The sequence below is a fragment of the Anastrepha ludens genome, chromosome 2 (genome assembly GCF_028408465.1).
Source record: "Anastrepha ludens isolate Willacy chromosome 2, idAnaLude1.1, whole genome shotgun sequence".
In the NCBI taxonomy this organism is placed as follows: Eukaryota; Metazoa; Arthropoda; class Insecta; order Diptera; family Tephritidae; genus Anastrepha; species Anastrepha ludens.
The window spans coordinates 129,577,139-129,604,950 of NC_071498.1; the positions used below are offsets into that span (position 1 = coordinate 129,577,139).

At 37.9% G+C, this 27,812-nt stretch overlaps 1 protein-coding gene across 1 annotated transcript; it reads left to right on the forward strand.

The window, feature by feature from the left end:
* Positions 1-1,906: 1,906 nt before the first annotated feature.
* On the forward strand, positions 1,907-27,812 carry LOC128855319 (uncharacterized). The gene is made up of 2 exons (XM_054090125.1): positions 1,907-2,202; positions 26,463-27,812. Exons 1-2 carry the CDS (start codon positions 2,013-2,015, stop codon positions 26,696-26,698), a joined length of 426 nt encoding a protein of 141 aa, XP_053946100.1. The 5' UTR covers positions 1,907-2,012; the 3' UTR covers positions 26,699-27,812.

The following is a 27,812-nucleotide window of genomic DNA, read 5'->3' on the forward strand; positions in this document are numbered from 1 at the left end:
ACTGTCCAGTTTGCAACCTTGTCGAAAGCTTATATCACTTTATTAACGTTTGCCCGATTTACAGAAACATCCGTACACTTTATTTTGGTTAAAAAGTTTTAGATTTAGCGAAATTAATAACCCTGTTACTTTACTGTGAATGATTCTTTTTAAATTGGCTTCCACTATTTTTATGGCATACAATCTTAAAAATTATTGCCATAATTATTATTATTTGTATTTTTGTTCTACCTATACTGAAATGTTATATCATAATTACTGTATCATAAACTTTATAAAATAAATAAAATACTATGTACTAATACTACTACTACTACGTAACGGAACTTAACGTAATGTAACTTAACGTAACTTGACGTAACCTAACTTGGCGTTACGTTATTTAACGTAACACAACTTAACGAAATGTTTTGTAACTTAACGTAACGTAACGAAACGGAGTTTAACGTAGCATAACGCTACGTAAAGTAACTTAACATAATGTAACTTAATGTAACATAACTTAACGCAAAGAAGCTTACCGTAACTTAACTCAACATAACATAATTTGACGTAACGGAACTCAACGTAATGTTACTTAATTGTTCAAGTTAGATCAACACGTACCTTTCGTCATGAATCACAAAATATAACCGTGAAGCCTTTCTAGTCGGGTAGCAGGGTAATACAATACCTTTAAATGAATTCGAATTTAATAAAGTTTTTTTTTTTACGAGAACAATAATATTTACAAATAAGAATTTTCTTGCTATTAATGGCATCACTTGAACTAAATGTGAGAGCAAAACATGAAGAAAAAAGTTATAAAGCTCAGACCGTGAACCGGCTCTGAGCGAATTCGAAAGAACCAACTGACGTTACATGGATCAGACAGCGGTTTGCTTGCGAAAAAACCGAGATTATGTTAGTGGTATACGAAAAAAATTAACACAGTCCTCGCTCATGTTGCTACGTGGTCATCTCAACAACGACTCGTTGAACGAGTGTGTGAATACTTATGAAATGATCGAGCAGAACTGTGCTGTCGAGTGCTAAGTGACGTGGCAGCCGCAGTTTCTCTCACAATTTTATTCTTCACCATAGTGGATGTCCAAACCTAGTAATCTATCATCCTTGAGAGCAATGGATTATATCCCGTTCTGTTCATGTTTAAGATGTGGTTGAAAATATGACCTTTTTAAATATAATATGACATCTAAGAAAATTCCATGTGCTCGAACGAGTTCTGCTTAGTTACATACCCACCTGTAGTATAAACGCGGTGCACACCATATATGCAAGGCCGATAGATTTACCAGGTTAGGCAAATAATTATGTTGAAAAACAAAATTGTGAGGGGAACTTCGGCTACCATGTGACACTCGTCCAATTAGTCGTTGTTCAGACGGCAACGATGTGGCATTATGGTGATTTTCCTTGTGTATCACCAACACACTGTCTTAGTTTTTTCATAAGCAAACCGATTCAAACCCCTGCTATGTCGATCCACCTGCTGATTCTGTCAAATACGCTGAGAGCCGGCTAACGGTCTGATATTGATCACACCATTAATAATATTGCTGCATACTTGCAGGCGCGAATAAAATTATGCTTTATAGTTTAAGAGCGCCATCAACAAATCCTTCTCAGCTTGAAATCGAACGAAAATGTTTATTGGGTGCGAATATATTCCCATACTCCCGTAACTTAGCTAGATTTCCACAGTACTCAGCTGACAAATGCACACCCACATACATGCACTTGCTTTGATAGGTAAGCCTATCAGGCTATTTGCTCACATTTATCCAGTAACTACTAACTACAACTCTCATTCAGGCTCCACTCGCCATCTGCTTAGTATTTTTTCTCATTTCAATTTAGTTTTCTTTTTTTGTCTTTTGTGCATTTTATAGGTATCAACGGGCGAAACGCAATACATCAGAACGGTTGACAATTTAATAGCGTCGAGACTGAGCCTGAAACTGCAATTGCATGCAGCACATTTTGCTGCTGCCATTAATACCCAGCACTTGATGAATCACCTGGGCGGCAGTCAGGGTGCTATCGGTGTACCCTATAATACCCATAATGTTGGCGTTGGCGCTGGCGTTGTTGGCAATGGCGGTTTGGTTTTGCGATGCACAGCACAAATTGGTGATTTGTATCAGGAGTACAAGGAAATCGAATTGGGCACACCGCAAAAGGATCCGGTGCCAGCTAGAGGTGAGTGCAGCGAAACAAATGAGAATATCTATTTATATATGTTCATATGTATGTAGATATGTAATGTATTAACAAGCGTACCTATGGTAAAAAAAAATTGTATGTGCATTCACAGGGTCTTTGAAGTGAGTTTCTTTTTTAGCAGTGCTTTTTTTTTTGTTTTAAAAAAAGATGCCACATTTTGATGGCATCTCTTTTGACCGAGAATGATATACACAGGACATGATGCATATCGACTCCAACGTCAAAAAAATAGTAGGCAGGAAACAAAATGAATTTAAATATTGCTCATCATCAATATTAAGGGTTGTAGTTGTTTACCTCTAAAAATAATTATAGTACAATCTTTGTTATAATGAATTTTTATAATTTTCGTAAGAAAAATGTATCAATAAAAACACATCGTCCATCATCCACCGCTCAGTTTGCTACCGACAATATCAGAAATTTTCAAAAAACTACTATTTCACCGCATAAATCTTATTATAACAAGTAAAAATCTGATACGTCAACACAAATTTGGAAATCATTCAACAATCCAGCAGGATTCAATAGAAAGAAGTGCGCATGCCCATATATGTACCTCGAAGTAGCTAAAGCTTTTCGCAAAGTATAGCACTCTGGCCTGCTCCATAAATTAAAACATGGCTACCCAATGACTTTTACCTCATGCTTAAGAGTTACAGGTCACAGGAAATCCTATGTTATTGTTAGAAGGCCGTTACGCGAAGCGACTAGAATTGATCTATTGTGCAAGGCCTATTTTTGTTACCCTAAAGTTTTAGGCCTTTTAAAAAGTTAAGCATAATTTTGAGTTTGTTATTCCAAGAGTTGCATAGACATACTATGGTACCACCAAGGTGGTCTAGCCTTTGTCTGCCTAATGCAGGACATTCACAAAGCACATATTCTGAGCTTTCTATGTCCGTTTCGCCAAAGCGGCAGACATTGGTCTCAGATAGGCCAATATTATTTAAATGATACCTTAGGCTGCAGTGACCCGTAAGATATTCTGTTAAAAGACGCAGACCTAATCTGCTTAGTGAGAGCAGCTTGTCAGATATTCCTTTGCTGGGACTTAGAAATTGCTCTGCTTGACGCTGACCGGCACAGTTTAACCAGTGTGTAGCAAAATCTCCTTCCCCCCATTTCCTAAGAAATTCATTAATGTGGCTTTTTATGAGTCCCGAAAAAGGCTGAAGACCTGTAAATTGCATATTTGCTCCTCGTTTTGCAAGGTTATCAGCCATTTCAATTGATGACAGATTTTTTAGAAAAATTTTGGATATGCCGTTTTTTGGATTATTGAATTATTTGGTAAATTTTTCTGCTCACGGGTTGGGTGATTTCTTACACATAAAAAAAGTGGGGTAGACCTTAAAATGAGAAAATGCACAAGACCGCGACCGAAAAAAATCTCAAAAATCAGTGTGGTTTTTCACCTACTTGAAACTTCTACTTCTCCATACCAAAATTTAATAATTTAATTTAATATAATATATAATAATAATAATTTTTAGAAATTCTGATTAAACAGTCTACCCATACATGCACAAATACACCTGTGCATAAATATTTCAAGAAAAAAATATACAGCAAACATTTCTCTAATTTTTCCACAACATCAAAGCGCTAAACGTACCGAAACTAAAGTTCTTCCCTGCTGTGTTGCCTCATATTAAGCCTTTGTTGGATTTCTGCGGAAAATTGCGCTTTTCTTTGTCATTTGCGCTGCGGTGGACAGTTTTTGTCGCATTTCGCTTTTTTTTCTTTCTTTGATCACTCGCTTGCCTTTGAATGAAAGTTTTGGGTCGAAAAATAGTTCAAAGCGCTGCAGGGTAAAATTTGTTGAAGGAAAACTACGAGAGCGTCATGGTAGCGGGGTACCTTTGAAATTTAAACAAATGAATTATTATATGAAAAAAGAGGAAAAATACTAGATATTTTTAACTCCAAAAATAGCTAATCTATTGTTCTCCAAGCTCTTTTCTTTGTCGAAATAATAGTTCGCTTATTATCGCATTTGTTGGTTCAGCTTGATTAAGTTAGGATGAGGTGATATGGTTGCTTCCGAAGCAATAGGAGAACTTGGACGATGACCTAGTAATGCGGCTCACGTGGTACGGGATAGCACAAAAATATATATAATAGAAAGCACAATTTTAACTTTAAAGAAAAATATATTCTTGAAAATTTAATTTGCTATTTTCATGTGGTCGCCATTAAAGTTAATGAAAATACCGGCGCTTTTATTTCTTATTTGCCGACTACAGAGAAAAAGAAAAGAGGCAAAGTACAATTTTGAAGTAAGAGAGAATTTACCGTCTCGGTTAGTAAGGCATACTTTATTGACAAGATGAGAAAATGGCCCTTAAAATCTTAATACTTTCTGGCAGTCTCTGTGTGATGGGTGGAACTCTCAGTCGACAGAATAGAGAACTCCATTATATGTTTGGAGGCCACGAAAAGCCCTGGCAGGCTTAAAAAATGCAGGCAAAGACTGAGCTCTGAGTCACTTAACTTCTACCTAAAGCAAATTGCTTCGATTTTCTTGGCACGGATATGTAAATATGTATATGTACGACTTGTTGTTACACTACAAATGGAAGGGCCTGCAATTTTGAGCAATTCCCTTGAACAAAAGCTTTTTATGGCAGAAAATCTCCCGAAGGTTCGCCGTTATTTACCGAGCTGTTAAAATTGTATGATATGAAATCCATTATTTTTTCGGTAGACTGCTGTAGTGATCAAATCCTCGTAAAGTATCGATCAAACAATTTGAAGCTTATACCCATTTTCAAGGTGGCATTTCACACTAAATAAATCGTTTGCTGTTTTTTTTTTCATTCAGTTGTAAGTTATAGCGTGTTGAGAATGGAAATCAACAAAGAGAAAATTCGGTGCATTTTACAGTTTTTTCTTTGATAAAGGCGCAAATGCAAGCCAGACCGCTGAAATTGTGAAGGTAGACGACACCATTCGCCGATACTGTAACAACCAATAACGTGCAAGTTTGGTTTCGTCGATTCCGTTCAGACACTTTTGATGTTAAAGAAAATGTCGGTAAAGTCGAAAATGTCAATAAAATCACAGAAATAATCGAAGTTGACCGAAGTGGTTGGTAGTCGTAGCACCGCCCAGGAGCTAAAGATCGAGCAGAAAACAGTTTTAAACCATTTGGTCTGAAAAAGAAGATCGATGCTTAGATGCTCCACCAATTAACAGCTAAAAACATGATGGCTCAAATTTCCATCTGCGAAGCCTTGGCCGTGGCCTATTTCTTATATGCGTGGTGACAGGGGATGAGGAATGGGTCACATACAACAACACTGTGCGAAAAGATGGTAGTTCAAGCGTGATAAAGCAGCTCAAATGGTGGTCAAACCTGGATTAACGGCCAGGAAGGTTATACTGTGTATTTGGTGGGACTTGAAAGGAATCTATTATTATGAGTTGCTTCCGTATAGCCAAACACTTAACTCAGCAGCTGGACCGCTTGAGGCTAGTGATTGACAAGAAATGGCCAGAATTGGTCAACAAAAGAGATGTTGTGTTCCATCAGCACAACGCAAGGCCACTTACTCTGTAGCGGCTCGCCAAAAACTCGGAGAGCTTGATTGGGAAGTTCTAATGCATCCTCCCTATAGTCCGGACCTGGCACCAAGCGATTACTATATTTTTTCTCATGGCAAAACTTCCTGAGTGGTAAGAAACTGGCATCAAAAGAAGATGGTAAAAATCGATTACTAGAATTTTTCGCCAATAAAAACCAATACTTCTATTTATAAGAACGGCATAATGAAACTACCTTTGAAATAATGGATTATTTTTTTCCCACATTAGTATATAGCATAAGCAATGAAGAAGCGATAACCGAGTCTTGGAGAACAGCCTCATTTATTGTTATGGAGTTAGCTGTAATGACAAGGGCACAAACAGCTTGCGAGCGATCGCTAAGGCTTGATTTTATTAAATCTAGTGCTATCGATGGAAAAAGTAAGCAAATTGCTAAGTTTCAAGGCTAGAAGTTCATGATTAACAGCTCTGGAATTAACAGCTTTGGAATGATCCAAAAGTGTTAAGAAAGTTTCTCGATCGATATCAACGTTTAGTCTGACGCCATCTGAAAGTATGACGCACAAAAAAAGTAGTACTGCGATGGGTCTAAAGTCCCCATTTGATTTCATAATAGAAAAGATTTAAGCCGATTTTCAACAGTCAGAAAAAACTGACGCGTTTGGAAGCAAAAGCTACTTAGGGTACAATTCACAAGGTCACTCAAAATATTTTTGAAGTGAAAACTTCTTTAGAATCGTTGGGAGTGATTTGAGAAAAAGTGAAACGAAAAAAGCGACACTCTTGGGTACGAATATTACATATACACGTAGCGACGAACTAAATAACTTTTAGGCCAGCGCCGACAGCATGGCGCGATAGCCGAGCGGCTAGCAATGTGAGCTTCCGATCCAAAATCCTTGGTTCGAATCACAAGAAAAAAAATTTTTTTATACAGTTATTTTATTTTATTTTATGATATGTTTATGAGGAGCTTTTTTTCATGGCAGAAATACACTCGGTGTTTTGCCATTGCCTGCTGAGGGGTGAGCGCTATTAGAAAAAATAGTTTTCCTTAATTTTGGTGTTTTCACCGAGATTCGAACTGACGTTCTCTCTGTGAATTCTGAATAGTAGTCACGCACCAACCCATTCGGCTACGGCGTTTGTTTAATTTTACTGATGCAAAAATGAGGAAAAATATATGAATAAAGTTTGCTTACTGTTTACACATTTTCCAAAGGTGACGGAGAACCAAAAAAAAAAGTCGATTTTCAAACAAATACGAGTGCATATGTGTAATTGTGTTAGAGTTTCGGTCACGCCCCAGCAAAACCTGCGTGCATATGTGTTTGTAACATTCAAAAAAATGTAATTGTGTTACAGTTTCGGTCACGCAGGTTTTGCTGGGGATGCTCATAATAGCAACCGCGTGTGTATTTTTATATTCGTAAATATTTTAATTTTTAAATATTTACCGCAATTATGCCAAAAAATAATGCAGAAAAGTGTCGTGAATACCGACAGAAAAAAAAATCAATAAATAGCATCACGGAATTCATTTACGAAAATTTAATAAAGTATACACCAGAAGTATCGCGGATACTTAGAAAATATTACAATAAAGTTCCAATGATTTTAAGAGGCGATTTTAACGTAAATTTTGCATTGGAGACAGCGGTTCCTTTAATTGACTTTCTCAATACAACATTCAATTTAAAAATGTGTAACAATCGCACTGAATCGACAACACGATCAAAAACAACAATTGACGCGGTATTTCAAAGATATGTTGACAACATCGAAACCAAAGCATTTGTATCATATTTTAGCTATCATAAGCCACTCGTATCATTTGTTGAAATTGAAAACATTGAGGAGGAATAATAATAAAATGAAGAAAATAAAATATGAACTTTATAGCAATATTATAATGAACCTATAATTATCTTGCTCCTAATGCTGCTTTCGTCTTATTCTCTCTGTTTGTTTTACGGAAGGTTTCACTTCTATCGCGTCTAACCGTTAGACTGGTGTTTTTTTTTTGTTTTTAGTTTAGTAAAAAAGTTATTCAAGAACAAAATTGGATGACTAAGTTTTTTTTTTAAATAATAAATCACTCAGCTTCTGAGTACGCCCTCTTTATATCTCCGGCCAACAAAGCGGTTTGCAAAAACTATATTTTATTTTTATTTTACTCAATTATGACTGCAAAGCGACTTAAGGTGAACTAAATGTATGAGGCCCAATAAATTTCCAAAGAATTTTCAGCTTTTCGTAAGCTCTCAAAAAACAAATCGCAGAGCTACAGTCGTATTACCAGACTGCTGACGATTTATTTTTCAGTTTATAATCACTTCGATGTGGGCGACATTCGAAGAAACGCCATTTCGGTCATCTGTCTTGAGGTGTATGGCGCGGCGGAAGACTTTTTCTACGCCTGCCCTTCCTTCGCTACGATTATTTATGAGGCGCACTGAGAGAATATGTTGAGGGATGAAAGTCTTGCCTACTCATTTCTTTTTCTTTTACTTTTGTGGGGTTTTTAAGAAGATTATAAATAGCATAGCAAAAGTAAGATATTCTTTATGCTTGCGTGTGATTATGAAAAATATATGAATTTAAGTGCATTGCGTATTAAAGATACGCCTGCACTTGAATTAAAAGCTTTCGGATAATTAATTTTGCAAAATTTTGAATATGCACTTAAATTGTAATAAATTTTAAGCTTTAAGTGTTTTTAATTTATCTTTGTCTCCCGTCTGGTTTATTATTTGCTTAAGCCAATTTTAAATTTGATTAAAATATAATATAATTTGCAACTTTCTAATTCTCGGTCATTGAAGTGTGTCAGTGGTCGCACTCTGCCATTTTTTAAGTCCCCAGTTGTTGCTCGTTACGATGGATTTGACCGACCGAACGACGCTGCTTTCAAAGTCCCACCGCCAGGGGCATCGCCAAATGACCCCATTGTGAATTATTTGCTCTTATTTTTCTTGCTCTGTTCTCTTGTATTTTGCTGCATATTTGCTTATTAAATTTGAAGTGTTATTTTGTGTGGATATTCCCCTACGTCCAATTCAGTTTATTATGAAATTGTTTAAAATTTCTTACTTTTGCGGCTTTCCACATTTTTTTTTTTTTTTTTTTTTTTTTTTTGTTTTGTGGTTTGTGGGCATACAGCGTAGCAAATTCAGCGCAATACAAATATCCTTGTTGTACAAATGAAATGCCAAAACATTTGACAGGTTTTTTGATTTGATATAATTAAAAGCAGGGTAATGAACTTCAAATGATTTGCTTTTCGGGCAGAAATGAGATTTTTTATGTCAAGTGCTGTTGACATTTTTGATAATTACAAAATATTTTGATGACTGTCGTGTTCGGTGTAAGTTGATAGGTCCTTTGACAATGCGAGAGGGGCACTAAGACTTTTTCGCTGATTTGTGTACTGAAAAAAAAAATGTTGTTTTAATTTTTTATACAAAACTTAGCTTAAATTGAAGTAAATATTCATATAAAAACAAAACTATGTACAGCAGTTTTACTCGGCCTTTATTGCTTAAATTATTTAAAGCTTAAATGAAATGTCAGATTACGGGCATCAAATGAAAGGTAATAGGACTATGAATAAGTTCGTGCGGTTTTACAACAGATGGCGTAACTTGATTATTATTCCATCGATCCACATTTCCAAACATTCATTGGAGAGCTACTGTCGTAAGGCACAAACGTCAGTATAAGTTTTTTATTTGAAGCGTAAACAACAATATTTTTACCACACTTGAAAATGTCGAATTTCGTGCCAAATAATGTGTTTTTGCGGGGAATTCTTCTTCATTATTTTAATATGAAGAAAAAAGCAGCCGAAAGTCATCGTATCTTGGTGGAAGTTTATGGTGAGCATGCTCTATCTGAGCGAACGTGCCAGAAGTGGTTTGCACGCTTTAAAAGTGGTGATTTTGGCTTGGAAGACGAAGAACGCGAGGGTGCGCCGCCAAAGTTCATGGATACCGAATTGGAGGAATTGCTCGATCAAGATCCGGCTCAAACGCAAGAAGAGGTTGCAAAAACTTTGGGAGTTGATCGATCAACCATTTCCAAACGTTTAAAAGCCATGGGAATGATCCGAAAGGTAGGCCATTGGGTGCCGTATGAATTGAAGCCAAGAGACGTTGAACGCCGTTTTATGGCATGCGAACAACTGCTTCAACGGCACAAAAGAAAGGGTTTTTTGCATCGAATTGTGACTGGCGATGAAAAGTGGGTCCATTACGACAATCCAAAACGTCGGGCAACGTATGGATACCCTGGCCATGCTTCAACATCGACGTCGGCGCAGAATATTCATGGCCTGAAGGTTATGCTGTGTATCTGGTGGGACCAGCTGGGTGTTGTGTATTATGAGCTACTGAAACCGAATGAAACGATTACGGGGGATGTCTACCGACGACAATTGATGCGTTTGAGCCGAGCACTGCGAGAAAAACGGCCGCAATACGCCGATAGACACGACAAAGTTATTTTGCAACATGACAATGCTCGGCCACATGTTGCACAAGTGGTCAAAACATACTTAGAAACGCTCAAATGGGATGTCCTACCCCACCCGCCGTATAGTCCAGACCTTGCGCCATCCGATTACTATCTCTTCTGATCGATGCAACATGGCCTGGCTGACCAGCACTTCCGTAATTACGATGAAGTCAAAAAATGGATCGATTCGTGGATTGCGGCAAAACCGACCGAATTTTTCACAAAGGGAATCCGTGAATTGCCAGAAAGATGGGAAAAAGTAGTAGTAAGCGATGGACAATATTTTGAATATTAAATTTGTAACCATTTTACGTCAATAAAGTTTCAAATTTCGAAAAAAAACCGCACGAACTTATTGATAGTCCTATTATTTTAATCAGTAATATTTTTTAATTTCGCCGCATTTTCATATATATTATTATCGATTTAATTTAAGTTTTAAAAGTTTACTTGTTTGTATTATATTTTTTATGAGCTGCTAAGCCGTTCGTTCGCCGTTTGATGTGAAATTTTCATTGGAGCTGGATAAGAGCAAATCTACTTCTTTATTTACGTACTTACTTAATTTTACAGCTCAGCAACAACACAGACTAAGCGAAGAACAAAGAGACTTAGCGCCATAAAAAATAACTCAAAAAATTACAAATAAAAATTCAAAGGCTTTTAAAAAACTTTCGAAAAAAAAGTCAAGCGGGACAGCAATATTTTGGTCACTAAGCACTCAAAAGGCGGCAGAAATACTTAGCAACATTCTTGGTTTATTGTGCAATATTACAATAAAATGGAACGAAATTTCGAAGAGGTCAGCAGGAGACATTAAGTGCTATGTTTTCTAACAAATAGTGCAATCAATAATTTTTTTTTTTGCGGGGTAACTGGCAAGAACAGCACTAAGACAACTTTAAGTCCATTGTACTGCACTCGAGTTTCCTTCCTTTCTTTAATTTTTTTAAAATCTGCCCGACCTTCGAACAAATCTGAGTAGATCTTGTGGCGCCAACAAGCCAAGGTGGTTGCTTTTTAACACATCAGTGCCAAAGACCTCAAACCTAATTCGAGCGAAGGCCAGGCAGTCGCACAGAAAGTGGTCCGCCGTCTCATCCTCCTTTCCCCAGGCTGGACAGAGTGCACTGTCTCAGATGCCTACCTTTTCCATGTGCAACAAAAATCTTAACATTTTGTGCATCCACCGCTGGTAGCTAAGACTCACAGATTCTGGCGCACACTGGGCGGTATCACTTCCCAAGCGTTCCCAAGTGGTCCGCCGTCTCATCCTCCTCTCCCCAGGCTGGACAGAGTGCACTGTCACTGATGCCTACCTTTTCCATGTGCAACAAAAATCTTAACATCTTGTGTATCCACCGCTGGTAGCTAAGACTCACAGATTCTGGCGCACACTGTGCGGTATCACTTCCCAAGCTTTCACGATATTTCACCACACTTTATCCAGAAAACCCACTACATTCCTTTTCAGTTCACCTCAGAAATGTTCACTCGTATTGAGATGAGGTGCCTGACTGAGCTGTTTTTGAGCTAGTTTTGGCACTATGCTTTTGGTCATATGCGCAACCAAGGGTTTCAAACTTCATCGAAATTTTACTACCAATAATATATTATATGTAACTTTTCATCATAACTAGCACTACAAAAAAATTAAAATAAATATTAAAAATAGACGAATGAAAAAAATATAAAAAACATGCAAATTACTCGCCTACAATTTGCCCTTGAGTTTTCACCTCAACGTTAAGGATGAGTAGGCTCAGTGTAATACCTATTTTTTTTTTTAGAAATAATACCAAAGTTCAATTTAAAAAATTGTTTAATAATGCCGGCAAATAAGTTGAAATCAGTGGCCTTAAACAAAAAGTAACCCAAACTAACGATTTTGGAAATACTACGCGTTTACGTTCACCATCAACATAGCATCGTTAGTTTCGTTCATTTTCAATCTAAAAAGTAGATTCTTAGAACTTAACGATACGAGGATTGCCTTTTATATTTCGGGATTTGGCAACCCTGGTGTTACGATCTGGCAACTGACAGCTGTATCGCAAAATTTGACATTTTTTGGCTTCTACGTACTCAGAACGTTTTGAAATACCAGCGCTATTTGTGTTGTTAACAGTAACTTAAAAGATTCAGCTCGGTCCAAAAATGGAATTAAATCGTGAACATTTTCGTGCGATTATTTTTTACAACTTTCGACGTGGATTAACTCAGCAACATTGCATGGGTGAACTTAATTCATTTTTTGGCTATGAAGCTCCATCAAGGACCAGTGTTTATCGATGGTATGATGAATTCAATCGTGGTCGTAGTTCACTCCAAGACGAATTTCGTGAAGGTCGTCCAAAATCAGTTGTTGTTCCGAAAACCATTGATGATGTGCGCGAACTGATTTTGCAAGATCGTCAAGTGACCTATCGTGTGATTGAGACAATCTTATGCATTAGTGGGGCCAGCATACATTCAATATTGCATAAACATTTGACTGTCAAACAAATTTGTTCGCGTTGGATCCCACACAATTTGTCAATCGCTCAAAAAAAGGCTCGTGTCGATTGGTCGAAAGAAATGCTCAAAAAATACGATCGCGGGGCTTCGAAACACGTCTATGACATCGTGACAGGTGATAAATCATGGATTTACGCGTACGAGCCTGAAAGTACGGTCCGCAAATACTTTTTTCCGATAAACCCTCTAGTCTTGATGGCCTTGCCTAATTTCTGATATTCTTGGTATTAGAATGTCAGATTTTAGTTTACTCTTGTTCCTTTTTAACACGCGGATTATTTCCAAGATATTTTTTTGCTGATCACCTCTATAACGTATTTTGGTCTGACCCTGTCGAAAGCTTTGGTAAGATTTACAAAGTCAAGATAGTTTGTTTTGTGGTACTCCAACGATTTTTCTACAATTTGTCTCATTATGAATCTCGCATCTACATTCGATATGTTTTTCCGGAAACCTTGTTGCTCTTCGCTCATACCGTATTTTGTTATTTCTGCTATAATTATTTTTGTGAATAGTTTTGACATTGAGAAGAGTGGGGAGATGCCTCTATAATTGCTTGATTCTAAAATCTTCAGGAACGTTCTGCACCCGAGATTGAATGGGTTTTAAGAGTGGAAAGTCCAAAAGTTGTTTGCCAAATTTTTGAATTGTTTCGTGAGTATAAAATCAAGCTGCATGCTTTCTTTATAGATTTTCTGAAAGAGTAGTATTGAAAGAGGCAAAATGGACTAGTAAGTCTAACCCTTGCTGACATCTATTCCAAAGTGCTCTTACAAAGTAAAACGTCTGCTTTATTCAGAGTTGCAACAGGAGTAAAGCAGGGAGACGCGTTGATCATAGACTATGTAGTTAAAGTGCTGATTCATCTGAGATTATATTCACAAAAACCCTCCCAAATGTGTGGCTTTGCTGTTGAACTGGTCATCCTTTCGAGAAATACGAATGTTCTTAAAAAAGTATTCCAAGCACTCTATTAAAACTCATACAAGCAAAACTAAATAGCTCGCAAGACTTAGCACGTTGAGAAAAGCGCCAGATCTTACAATAGGTGATCATAGGTATATTTGAAAGCCTGTCGTTGGACTGCTTCTCAGTACAACGGATGAAACAACAATTGCTATCCAAGACCGTGTGCAAGCTGGAAAACAGAACATATTTTGCCCACGTTAAACTGTTCTTCAGTAGAAGAATGAAAAAAAAAACACTGATTCGACCAGTAGCAATATATGGATGTGAATCGTGGACACTGAAACCAGATACAATTACACACTTAAACATATTGGAAAGAAGAGAAGGGGGTCCAGTACGAGAAGATAATGATATTTATCGCATCAGATATAAGAGGAACTCTCACAAGGTGAAAACGGTTTGTTAAATCGCAGCGCATCCGATGGCTAAGGACACGTTTACAAAATGCGAGGCGAAAAAATACTTCGTAAAGTTTGGGATGCACGCATGCACTAATTTTCAACTTCAAACGTTTATTAACAACCAATGGTTACAAATTTAATCTTAAGAATAAAAGCCATCGCATAACGACACAATTTTCCCATCTCTCACGCAATATGTGGATGCCGCGCCAAAAAAATTGGCCGTCTTTGGCCGCAAACCAGTCCTCGAGCCATTTTTTGGCTTCTTCGTGAGAATTGAAACGCTGCTCGAAAAGTGCATGCATACAAACAAATGAAATCGGAAGGCGCCAAGTCTGGTGAGTAAGCCGCAAGCCAATCGTATGACTCCACCAATTCCCGGGTTGCTCTTGTTCGATTTCCCGGGTCGCTCTTGTTCGATGTGGCGGTGCATTGTCATCAAGAAAAATTACTTTGTGACGCCGACCGGCATATTCTGGGCGTTTTCGGTGTATAGCGCTGTTCAAATCGGCCAATTGTCGTTGGTAGCGTGCACCTTCAACTGTTTCACCTGGTTTTAATAGCTCGTGCCAAATCATACCACGCTGATCCTAGAAAACACGCAGCATTGCCTTGCGGCCGGAGCAAAAATGGGATATACACCCATTTTTCATCACCCGTGACGATTCGATCCAAAAAGGGCTTCCCTTTAAACCGGGAGAACAGCATTTCACAAGTGGTTTTTCGATGCCCGCAAATCATAGTTTGAAGGTACGAAATTCGACATTTTTAAGAGAGATAAAAACGCATTGTTGTATGAAACGTAACAAACAATGAAATGAATATTGTTGACAGATGACAGACGAAAAAACAAAACATTTGGGAAAGTTTAAAAATACTCCTAGCGACATCTATGGACTAGTAGCTGACAGTCTCATTTCATGGGTATATACCTGGTGAATAGCAAAGAGTGTGACTGCGGAAAAGATGGTTGGACGACTTTGAGGACGATCTAAGCAGAGGAGCGACGAACTACCGTAGTCTGGTTAAGGACCAAGACACATGGAGAAAAATTGTGGAAGAAGCTAAGGCTCACACCGGGCTGTAGTGCTGCGCACGATGATGATGATGATGAATGATAATACTCACCCGCCAGGCTTCTGGTATGGTCGTTGACTCGCAAATATTGTGGAATAGTTTTGATATTTAATTGCAAGGTATCTTCCATATTTGGTTAATTCTTGTCAAAATCACGAGCTTGGTTGCTGTGACAATCATGAAGAATATATTCGTATCATCCTTACGCACATCTCGCTCGTCGTTACACAATGAAAAAATGCTGGTATAAACATAACTGATACTTGAAGCCTTTGATATTATACTGTACGCGTATTTTACTGTTTGTAATGCCATTTATAATATTTTTTTACACCCCTCACATGTTCGTATGTTCTAACTTCTTCAGTAAAATAAAGCATAAAAACTAACACCGCAAGGATTTGGAAACTTCTAAACACTTATGATTGTGGTAAAATGCACATCACACACACCGAAAAAACTTCTTCCACTGACGGAAACTACCACTGCGCATACACCTCAAAGCCATTGGGAAGGCTTCAATCAAAACTGCCTTTCAATCGGTTTCATTCGAAAGCGTGCAACATGCAACACTTGCCACAAATAGCTCCGCCAGCGGCACAGGTCACACAGGACCCGAAATCAACAACAAAAATCCATTCACTATAATTTGATTAGTGTCGCTTTATTGTTGAGGCATGTGGCATGCAACTAAGCGCAACTTACAAATTTCCCGCAGCGACAAACAAAACGCCCCCCAAAAATGCACTTAAATTCAAACTCAGCAAGCGTGGAGGGTGAAGGATGAACGACATGTAGCAGGCGACAAGCAGCAAGCGGGAACAGCTGTTGATAGTCATACCTGCACGCCGACAAGCAGCAAATAGTTTAACAGTTGATGAGAAAGAGAGAGAGAGAGCGCGCGCGGAGATTTGGGAAATTTAGCCCCAAAGCCACAGGTCGCTGCTGGCGGTGGAAAAACAAGAAACATGCAAGCAAACAAGTAAATAAATGAGCAGATGGGGCTCAGTAAAAGTTTTGTACTGAACTTTTGCTTTTTGCTTTTTGCGTATGTGCGGCTGTGCGGCTGTGCGTGGGGGAGTGGGTGCTTTCGCTGTGTTTTCAAAGGTCCCAGTTAAATGCATGCACACATGCATACATACATACATACATAGATACATATGTAGATATGTAAATATCTGTGTGTGTGTGCTCAAATATTTCTACATCACTTAGGGAGCAAACGATACAATCTAGTTGCCGGCAATCTGCCTTAAATACGCATATACAAATGTAGACTGAAGCACACACACACATGCACTTCCGCATAGCCAAATGCTCGCCGCTGGGTTTCGGTAGTGCAGCAGTGTTTTACAATTATGTTTGCAGCAGATTCCTAAACAACTTTGACAACAACTTTAACTTCGAGCTGTAACTGGACATCTACATGCGTATATGTGCAGGTGCGCATGTATGAGTGTTCAGAATAATAGCAGCGCGACGAATTAAAAATTTCAATAATTGTTTTTTGTATATTTTTATAATTATTATTTCTTTGTTTTCGAGAGAGGACTGCATTTTTTTTACACCAGGAATAATAAAACTCGAAGCTCCCAACTTAAAACAAAATTTGCAAAAATTTAGCAAAATTTGAAAAATATATCAAAATATCCAACTTTTTATTAAGAGTTCTCAGAAAAGTTCTGGGTAAGCAGTTTTCTAATCCGTTCAACTTTTCAGAGCTTTCAACTTTGCGCGAAATTTACAAAAGTTTAAGAAATTTTAAAAAATTATATGAAAATTTCCAAATTTTTTTTTAAGAGTTTTCACAAAAATTCTAGGTAAGCAGTTTTCTAATCCATTCAACTTTCCAAAACTCCCAACTTTGCACCAAATTTGCTAAAAATTAAGAAATTTCAAAAAACAATTATCGAAACTTCCAACTTTTTTTCATAAATTAAGAATTTAGGTAAATTTCGGGTATTCAGTTTTATAGTCCATTCAATTGTACTACAATAAACTGTACGTTTGAAGCCGCTTAAAATTCTTGTTGATTTTTGAAAATTTTTCCGCTGAGGTATTGAGCATTTCTCTCCATATAAAAGACTTCCGAAAATAAGGAAAAAGAATTCCCAACACCGTCGCTAAAAAACATTGTCAGAAACCCACTCGATTTTTAAGTGTTTTCAAGCCTACACTTTGAGTTAGGTTGAAGCGGTTGCCTACTGAGGGGCACACACAGACTAATAGCCCATTGTGATGCCGCGTGGGGCAATTGCCCTTTGCTCTCCTAAAACCTTTCAAACATTTTAAAAGGTTCCAATTTATTAAAAAATTCTCTTAAATGGTAAAGCTACGTCTGGATAGAGCAGAACAATGGCACAGGAGGTGCGAGGTAGCCTTTTTCTCTTCAATAACTTCTACAGATGTCTCTGAGCGGGTCCACCTATTATGTAATACCCTGTAGTAACGGAAATCTATTTGCCAAGACTGCACTTATTTGGGCTTAGCAGATATTCTATGTGTTTAGCATGGAGAGTCGGCCACAATTGTTGGTCGATTCTGCTGGTGGTTTCTTTACGCTATCTGTCATTTGCTGCTCTTACAATTTCGTCAAAGATAAGTAGCTTTCAGGTCTGAAGGTGTCTCCAAGGTTAACTCAAATTAAAATATAACTATAAAACACTGATTCGAGCAGTGGCAACATATGGATGTGAAACGTGGACACTGAAAGCAAATACAATTACACAATATTGGAAAGAAGAAGACGAAGAGGGCGACTGCAAAAAAGATGCTTAGACGACGATGAGGACGATCTAAGAAGCATAGGAGCGACGCACTACCGTAGTATGGCTATGGACCGAGATGCATGAAAATAAATTGTAGAGGAAGCTGAGGCTCACACCGAACTATAGCGCTATGCATGATGATGAAGGTTTACCGATGTCATTGTCAGAATACTCATCAGTCAACTTGTCACCGAGTCTCGCTAGTTTATCGGCCCTTCATTTACTCCCTTTGTCACAATGGGCAGGAGATGTGCGGCATTTCAAAGCTACCTTGGTTGTCGACTGTTTTGTGAGGGCTTTTATCGCCACCTGGCTATCAGTGAAAATGTAGATATCATCTCCAGGTATCGCATCAGGGATTTTATTATTGCTATCAGTTTAGCCTTAAAGACACTACAGTAGTCGAGGAGCCGAAAACTGAGGGAGATCTTAAAGAAGCCTCTACTTTGTTCTACTAAAATTTAATGTATGCAGTTAATGGTAATATTTTCCTAGAAATTTTGAGTAAAAAGTTGGAAATTTTGATACTTTTTTTTTTTTTGAAATCTGTTAAACTTTTTTTTTAATTTTGTACAAAGTTAAGAGTTTTGAAAATCTAAATGAGCTAAAAAATTGCGTATCCAGTACTTTTCAAAGTTCGGAATTTTTTTTAATTTTTTCTCCTTGTTCACTCCGCTCGAGAGCATAAGCCCCGGACAAGACTCTTCCATCGTACACGATTCCTATGCTATATGATGTGGGCATTTGCTAGCTCAGCTCCCTTGCGGGTTCCAGTGCAGTGCCATTTTCAATAAATTCTGCTTAAAAAGTTAAACATTTTCATGACAATTTTTTGAGATTTGTAAATTTTTTAGAAATTTCGTACACAATTTGGAGCCTTGAGTTGTATGTTTTTTGTTGAATAGAAACATAACAAAAATTACAAAAAGAATATTCTTGAAATTTGGTAATTCGCGGCGCTACTATTATTTTGCTCACAGGTGTACGTATGTGTATATACACCCATATATACACACCCACATTTGTATGCATTTATGTATGCATGCTTTGTCGCACTTATTTGCTAGATCTGCACTTTCCAATGTAATTTTTTGCCTCAATTTCACTATTTATTTGTCTTGCATATTTTTTTTCATGTTGTACAGATACACACATACACCCACACCTCCACTCGTATATCAAATATTGCCGTATTTTTTCTATTTGTTAGCATTATGATGCATCATTGTTGGCTGGCATAACTTTTTATGCTCCAAAGCTCAATGCTCGGCCCCTCGGCAACTGAACAACTAAACTCAACACTCTAGCCAGCTCAATTGTGCAGCTGCTTGTTGCACGTACTACACTGCATGCCACACCCGAGGGATCCAATCAAAACTGAAACTATAAAAGGGAAAACAATAATATTGCTAACAAATAACTGCATGACGATATGTAACAACAAGACAACAACAAATTTATTGAATCCAAGCAATATGAACTTTCAATGCATCGAAAAAACACAACAAAAAAATTGAAATTAAATGAGTAAGGAAAGCTAAATTTGGTCCGGACCCGCGCTTCTTTCAGAAAAATAAAAATTTTTTCTTTACTAGTTGTTAATTTTTGGAATCAAACTAACTCTTAGGTAATGAGAGCTGTAGCATTAGACGGACGGACGGAAATTAAACTTAACTTATAAAAAGTGGGTGTATTTTTTATCCGATCTCAATTATATTCACGTCGACTCTCTTGAAATTGAAAATTTTACCATTGATGATGTCGCCAAGGAAATTTCGAACTTAAAATTAAAGAGAAGTCCAGGATACGACCTAATCACAGTCGATCTGCTAAAAAATAGTGCATCACCTAAAGCATTAATAAGCCTTAAATTCAAATATACTTGTATACCAATGTTCTAGAAGATTTCTGAACTTAAAACGATTCCAGTGCGGGGAAAAGCCCTAATGGGGTCACAAATACAGCAAATAATAGAATACAAGCAACTACAGGGTGAACGATATGAAGTGTTACCTAGTCAAAACACCATCACTTTTTTGTGTTAAATTAGTTTTCATTGATTTCAAAGACAAAATTGTTCAAAAATGATTACAATTTTAACATATATTAACTTCAGCTCGATATGACCACCTTTTGCCTTGAGTATAGCCTTCAAACGGTCAAAAAATGAGTTGCATGCTGCACGAATGTGATCTTAAGGTATTTTGGCCCATTGTCGTATAATCGTTTATCGCTTTTTTCAGCGCATTCATACCGGCATATTTTTAAGTCCTCACCTTGCTCTCTAAAATGGACCAGACGGATTCGATGGCCATTGTGTGGACGAAATGAAGTGTGGAACATGATTTTTTATCCATTCTTGGTTCACATGAGCTTTTTGAGACGGTGCCGAGTCCTGTTGGAACGTCCATGGTCTACGACCGAAATTTTTGCGTGTCCACGGCTCTAAAGCAGCTTCTAAAAACTTTTCTCAATAATAAGTCGCATTCACTTTGACACCAGGCTCGATAAAAATGATTAGAGAGCGTCCATTAGCGGTCATTTTTTGGAACTTGTAAGCCTTGACCTTGAGCTCAGTTTTCAATATGGGTCAAATGCTGTCTTGCGAAATTTTCAGTTCTTTGGCCATTTTTCTTCAACTTCGACGTGGATTTCGTTCAAGTTGGGCCTTCACTTTCCGAACCATTTATGGCGTTGTTGCGATTTATTTGGTCCACCTCCATAGCGTTTTGCAATGCTACCAGTATCATTGTAACGTTTTATAGTGCGATACACAAACATTTTATTCACTCACGAACAATGGCTGGTTGTGATTTTCCAGCCAAATATAACGCAATCACACTATTATGTTTAAATTCCATCACAGAAAAAAAAACAATTCAACAAAACTGAGACGCAAATGCTTTTGATGCCTTATAAACAAAATATTGAGCTGACATTAGAACAATTTTGACGTTGATGTCATGAGCTGTTTTACAGATGTAAGCAGTGTGAAGTTGGTAACACTTCACCTTGTAATACCTTCTCACCAATTTCGTTTTCCAGAAAAAAATTCCACGATCGATAAATACATCGCTTAATATTCACCATTGAATAAACATTAGAAAACAACCAGGTTTGTTCAACAATATTTCTTGCTGTAGCTGCGACATTCGATAAAGTGTGCCATGAAGGCCTGATCCGGAAACTAAAAACGATGCTGCCACACAAATGCACCGAGTTTTCGAAACATATATTGCTGATAGGTATTTTAGACTAAGACAAAATCAGGCTTAGATTCGATTATATCAGATTTCTAGGGGGTTGCACATGTCCAAGCGCTCAGTCAAGAAGAATATGTAGAGAGACAGGATTGCTACAGTATAGATGGTAAGACGGAAAAATTAGGTTTTGGTTTTTGGTGATCAGGAAGAGGAAGGAACTTTAACTATGCCCAGTACATCGCGCCCAAACAGCCTAAGTCTGGTGCTAGAAAGCGCCGGTCAGCTAAAGAGAAACTGCTCAGCAGTGTCTTCAATCTGACGACAAGATTGCCTTGGTAACCATACGCTGACCACAGGCGTTGGGCCCCGTGATTACACGCACCAGGCACTAAGTTTTAGCAGAAAGATCGCTCATTTCCTGTGTAGTTCTTTCATACAGCACTCACATAGCCTCCAGGAGCTCAACTCAAACCATCGTCTTCTATGGGTAGAAGTTGTGAATCCTCATGAAGACGCCATAGAACGGATTCGGGACCTAGCGGTGTGCTTGCAAAGTCGTCATTAGCCAGTTCATCAGCGAACTCGTTCCCTGTTATACCACAAAGACCAGGTACTCAAATAAGACAAAATTTTATTGTGTTTTGCAACCCTGTTTGGTTTTGCCTTACATTTACCTATTAATTTCGAGGAGGAAATCAGGTTTACTCAAACATTAAAAAATAGAAGCCGGCGTACCTCAAGACAGCATTCTTGGACCAGTACTACATTTACTCTACACGGCAGCCTTACCAGTTTTCACTACAAGCAGAGTAGCCATATTTACATGATACAGCTGTAGGCGACAATGAGCTCGATTCAAACAGAAAGCTCTTATTTTTGGTTGATCATTTGTACCAAATATGAGAAATTTAATATTTTTTTATAAATTTCCATTATATGGCAGGTGGTTGTGGTTATTCGCCGATTTAGTGCATTTTCAATGCTAAACTACCTTGGACGAAAAGTAATATGTGCATGACGCTTCATTAAAATAAATAAATTTTTACTGGAGTTATTGGGCGCAGGCACGAACGGACAGACTCACATGGCTAAACCGACTCTCCTTCTCACCCTGAGATTTTTGCTATATATTGGGTGTGAGAATAACTTTTCGTTCTTTCCTAGTCAAAGTTACGAATTAAACAATTAAAGAAAACATGATATTAAGTGAAGTATGTGCGATTGGAAGCTACAACTTTACTCCATCTTTCAGGCAGCCTACGGATTCCTCTGATGAAAAATTCGAGTTCTTTTGACTTGGTCCATTCATTGAGTCAGCTTCCGAAGCTCCCGTAAGAAGTGAACCGCTCTCCAAAAAGGGCTGACTGCATTGATCGGAACAGATGGTGATCCGAAGGGGCAATGTCTGGGGAATACGGCGGCTGGGGCAAGATTTCCCAATTCAGTCCATCTAAATTTTTCTGGACCGATTCAGCAACGTGTGGCCTGGCGTTGTCAGGCAGCAAAATCAGTTTGTCATGTCTACCGTCCACCGTCCCTCTTCTTTGAGAGCTCGATTCAAGCGCATCAGCTGCAGTCGGTAACGATCGCCACTGATGGTTTCAGATGGTTTAAGGTTCATAATACAGTGTTTTCCAATAAGAGGTGTTATTTTGATATTCAATGACCATGACCTCGCTTACAGGACAATATCCTTTTCATGAAAATTTCCATAACCGAATTGCAAAGTGGCTGCCCTATGTCCTCAATAGCCTCACGAATTCCATCTTTAAGACCATGAATCGACCCTGCGCTGTTGCCATAGACCTTCTCTTTCACGCGGCCTCAAAGAAAAAGTCGCAAGGTGTTGAATCACAAGATCTCGGTGGCCAATTGGGATCACCTCTTCGAGAGATAACACGGTCTGGAAACTTTTCCCGTCAAAGATTAATGGTTTCGTTGCTTGTGTGGAACATAGCGCCGTCTTGTTGAAAATAAACGTTGTCCAGATCAATATCATCCAATTCCGGCCATAAAAAATTGTTAATCATCTCTCGATAGTGCGATCCATTCATTCCTAACACCTGTTATTGGAAAACCGTTTAGATGACACCCTTCTGATCCCACCAGATGCACAACATAACCTTTGAAGCATGAATATTTTGTTTCACTTTCGATGGACCTGGTTCACGTGGCAGGCTCCAACATTTTCAACGGGTTCTACATATAGATCTGCCACTCCGCATGTTTCTCACAACAAAGTTCAGTGCTTCTTATACAGCTTTCAGCATACACCATACAGCATACACAGCTGTATACATTCCAAGAGCAAGTATGGTTTTGTCCTGAAGCCAGCCGTGAAAATGTGTAAACAGGCTGGATAGTAATTCCAGAGTCTGACGATGGCGTTATGACAATAGCTGCCACACATTTGAGCCATAAATGTTTAATTGTTTTAAATTGTTGAAGTTTACATTCAACAAAAGAAGTCAATTGTGAAAACTCAACGTGCGTATAAAAAATTAAATAATGTGAAAAGTGCGCCTTCTAAGAACACCATTAAACGTTTGTACGAATGGTTTTCGACTAGTGATGCTCTTTCTAATCCAAAGAGGCCAAATCAAAACCGACCAAGGCGATCGGATGAGAATATTGCTCTTGTACGGGCCAGTGTTGAGACGTCGCCAAGGACATCCCAAAATCGCCGTTCTCAGCAGTTGGGTATTGCTCGGACCACTTTACAACGAATTATCCGCATTGATTTGTATTTATTCCCGTATAAGATTCAATTGACGCAAAGATTGTTGCCTGCGGACAAGCCTCGTCGATTGGAATGGGCCCAAAGAGTCATCGAAATCCGTCGGGTCCGTCGAATATGGGCAACCCTGTATAATTTCCAGATTGTATTAGTGTATAAGTGAATAGGTTAGGTTATGTTAACCTGGTTGGGAACAAGCCATGCATAGATTGTTTGGTCCCTAGCGATACCAGATGGAGACCGACCTCAATGTATACCGAAATTAGACAACATGTAGGAGGTCAGCGCTTTTGGCGAATCTAAGCAGCGCTGGGAGATTCGCTTGTGAGACGTCCTTCAGACCCTCAAACAATGAGGCTCCCAGGCAGCATACCTATGATAGTTCGGCAGTCCTTTTGCGAGAGCGTAAATATGAATTGAGTTAGTGTTTTGTCGTTAGTTCTACACATGACTTTTGCTGTTTTGCATGTGGTCAGATTAGTCCTCCTATCTTCCACTCGCCTTTTCATGTTGTCATCCATTCCATTGTATATTATATGTTGTTGTTCTCTTGTTCAAAAGGTAGTCTAACAGCACTTTTTGCTACCTCATCTATTATTTCGTACCCCATAATATATTACATGTAAGTATAAGTGAATCTATATATATAAAAATGAAATGATGTTCGTTTGTACGCATTTTTTTGGGCCGATACGAGGCCAATTTTATTCGTTCTTTTTTCATATTATAGGGATCCACTAGGGGAAGGTTTTTAGCAAAAAAAATTTTTTTTTAATATATTCTTCATATAAAAAAAGAAAAAATCAAAATATTGTACAAATTGTGTTTTTAGTGAAAATTGCCGCAGATTAAGTTTCGAATTAACATTCATTTTATATGTACAACGTTTTTTGAAGAAATATGCGAAATTTTCGTTATTGTGAAACGATTTGTGTCGTGTTGCTAAGTCGGTTCTTCCGGAATTGCGGCTACATTACTGGAAGGCGGTCGCACAGCACATTTTGCATTAAAGTTGCCTTTGAATATGCAGGTAAATGAAACACCAACATGTGATATTTCGAAAACATCTGGAATGGCAAAAGTTCTTAAAGTATGTAAGCTCATCGTATGGGGGCGAGTGTACTATGGCACACAAGAAACCATTGGAAGCACTTGATAGAACTTTGAAAGATCTACGAGGAAGCTAAACAGTCTTTGGAGGTGCCATGATTTTATTGGCTGGAGATTTCAGGCAAACATTACCTGTGATCCCAAAATCTACGGCTGCAGATGAAATCAATGCATGCTTAAAATCATCGTATTTATGAAGACATGTAAACACGCTTACACTTGCTACAAACGTACGTGTTCAGCTGAATTTTCACACCAATTACTCAAAATCGGAAATGTCCAAATGTCTGTCGATCCAACAGGAATGATTACATTGCCTAACAATTTCTGCACTTTTGCACAGTCTAAAGAGGCATTAATACAGAGTGTATTTCCAAACATTGTTCAACATTACAAAAATCATGATTGGCTCAGCGAAAGAGCAATTTTAGCTGGGAAAAATAAGGACGTCAATAATATAAATGCAGCTATTTTGGATCAAATACCTGGTGACATAGTTGCATATAAGTAAGTCAATGGACACTATTACTGATCACGATGCTGTCGCAAATTATCCAACTGAATTCTTAAACTCACTCGATTTGCCAGGCCTACCACCTCATAATTTACGATTAAAAATTGGAGCACCGATTATTATGCTGCGCAACATTAATGTGCCACGACTTTCCTATTCGCCTTGCCTTCGCTATGACAATTAATAAGGCGCAAGGACAGTCTCTACAAATGTGCGGTATTAGTTTAAAATACCCAATTTTTTCTCATAGACAAACGTATGTAGCTTGCTCACGAGTAGGCAAACCATCGTCATTATTCATTTACGCAAAAGATGGAAAAACCAAAAACGTTGTCTACCAAAAAGTGTTACAATAAAGTTCGAATGAAATTCTATCAAAGAATTGTTTCGTATTAATTTTATTCTCTTTCAGCAAATCATTGAATTTATCGCATAGCGAAGCGGGCGAGGGTACGCTAGTAAGTAAATAAATAAAACCAAAATTAAAAAAAAAGTAAATAAATACGTAAATAAATTGTGGACCTACATCTGTATTGCCATGGTCGTACATAACTATTTGCCTATAATTACTTGCCAGCACACGCCATTACACAAAATTGCGTACTTTTTAAGCATTAAATAGTCATTAAAATATCTCTTCCTCTTCTTTGTAGTGATAAAAATTAAGACAAAGGATTTACATTGTAGTTCCTAAAGCGAACATTTTCTCGCTCAATCGGATTTTTTCCTTCATCTTCGCCATTGTTTATCCACCCATTGTATTAACTTGTAATCTCTTGACCATTCTTTAATTTTATGCATTGTCTTTTATGCTTTTCTCAACGTTCTTATGCTGCTACTTTCTTTTTTCTCTCTCTCTTCCTATTTATACAGTGACATTGTCATCCGGCTCCAGTCTACGTAATTTCTTCGAGACATACTTCGCCTCGGCCACCTCCTCCGCAGCGGCAAGCGCATTATCGCCGAACAGCATAGCGCGTCCATTGAAATTGACAGTATTGGCAGCTGCTGTATGGCGCTCACGAGCGATACTCCTCGCCATGGCAGCCGGTGGAGTTGCTATTTACAACACATTAAGGTTAAAGCAAGCCGCCATCACCAGCAGATAGTTCAATCGCTCCAAATCGAACACATTTATGCAATGAAAATAATGGATGAGTCTGAGGATGAGTCGACGGCTGCAGTGGATGCTGTGGATGAATGCCAATGGCAGTGGCGCGTGAGAGGTTAGTTGGTTGGATGGCTCACTGCAATGCATTGAATGGCGTGTGCACATACAGCTGAGCCAGAATAAAGAAAAACAAAAGGATGGAGCATAATTATAGGCGTTGCAACAAAAGCTTTTAATTGCAAGGGACGACACGAAGCAGCAAAAGAGCAGGAAAAAAGGGCAAGCAAGAGATAGTGAAAATACGATATTTTAAGTCAGTTTACTTAAGAGATGAGTTATACGCGTACACGCATACATACGCACATACATACATACACACACACATGCAAAGTACTACATGTTAATTAAGTTAATTAGGAAGAGCTTAAGAATTGCGCTGCTGTTGAAATGAAAAACAAACAAGTACGCGGAGCAAAAAGTGAATAACTTTTTAAGCAAATAATTCGAGGATACAATATTTGCATGTTTGTAATTGAATATTGTTATATAATTATGTTTTACAACTACAAAGTTAATTAAGCATAAGTTACAAAGAAAAAACCATGCATTTAGCAATTAATAAAAGAACAAAGCGAAAAAGCGCAAATTTAAGTGGATATGAAAATAAAAATGAAAAAAAAATCACACAAATAAATATAAAAAAATATTTTAGGTGTTAATTATTGTGGAAGAATTGATAATAAATAAATATTTGTAAATAATAAATGCACACGCATTCTAATGGATAAGTAAACAAATGCAAACACACGCCAACACAAGCGCACGCATACATGCCCACACACGTTCATACAACCGGAAGCTTCTACATTAGTTAGGCTGCTACTCAGCAGGCTTTTGTACGCTGATTATTCTTAAGTTTTACGCAAGCAATGCTGGCCAGTTTTCTAGGCGCTTCACAGCTGATATTTTTTATTCTCAAAAAGACTTTGATTCCAAATATTTTAAAGATAGTGGACTTTTTATTATAGGCAATAAAGTAGGAGAAAAACAAAAAAAAATATTGGTTAAATTTTAGTTATAATTACGGGAATGAAAAACTAAAAAATGTTCAT

Bases quoted from the DNA above. Each gene is read 5' to 3' on its own strand.
- LOC128855319 (XM_054090125.1), top strand. From the start codon at position 2,013: ATGAATCACCTGGGCGGCAGTCAGGGTGCTATCGGTGTACCCTATAAT. The intron at 2,203-26,462 runs GTGAGTGCAGCG...CTATTTATACAG, and splicing joins GGATCCGGTGCCAGCTAGAG to TGACATTGTCATCCGGCTCC.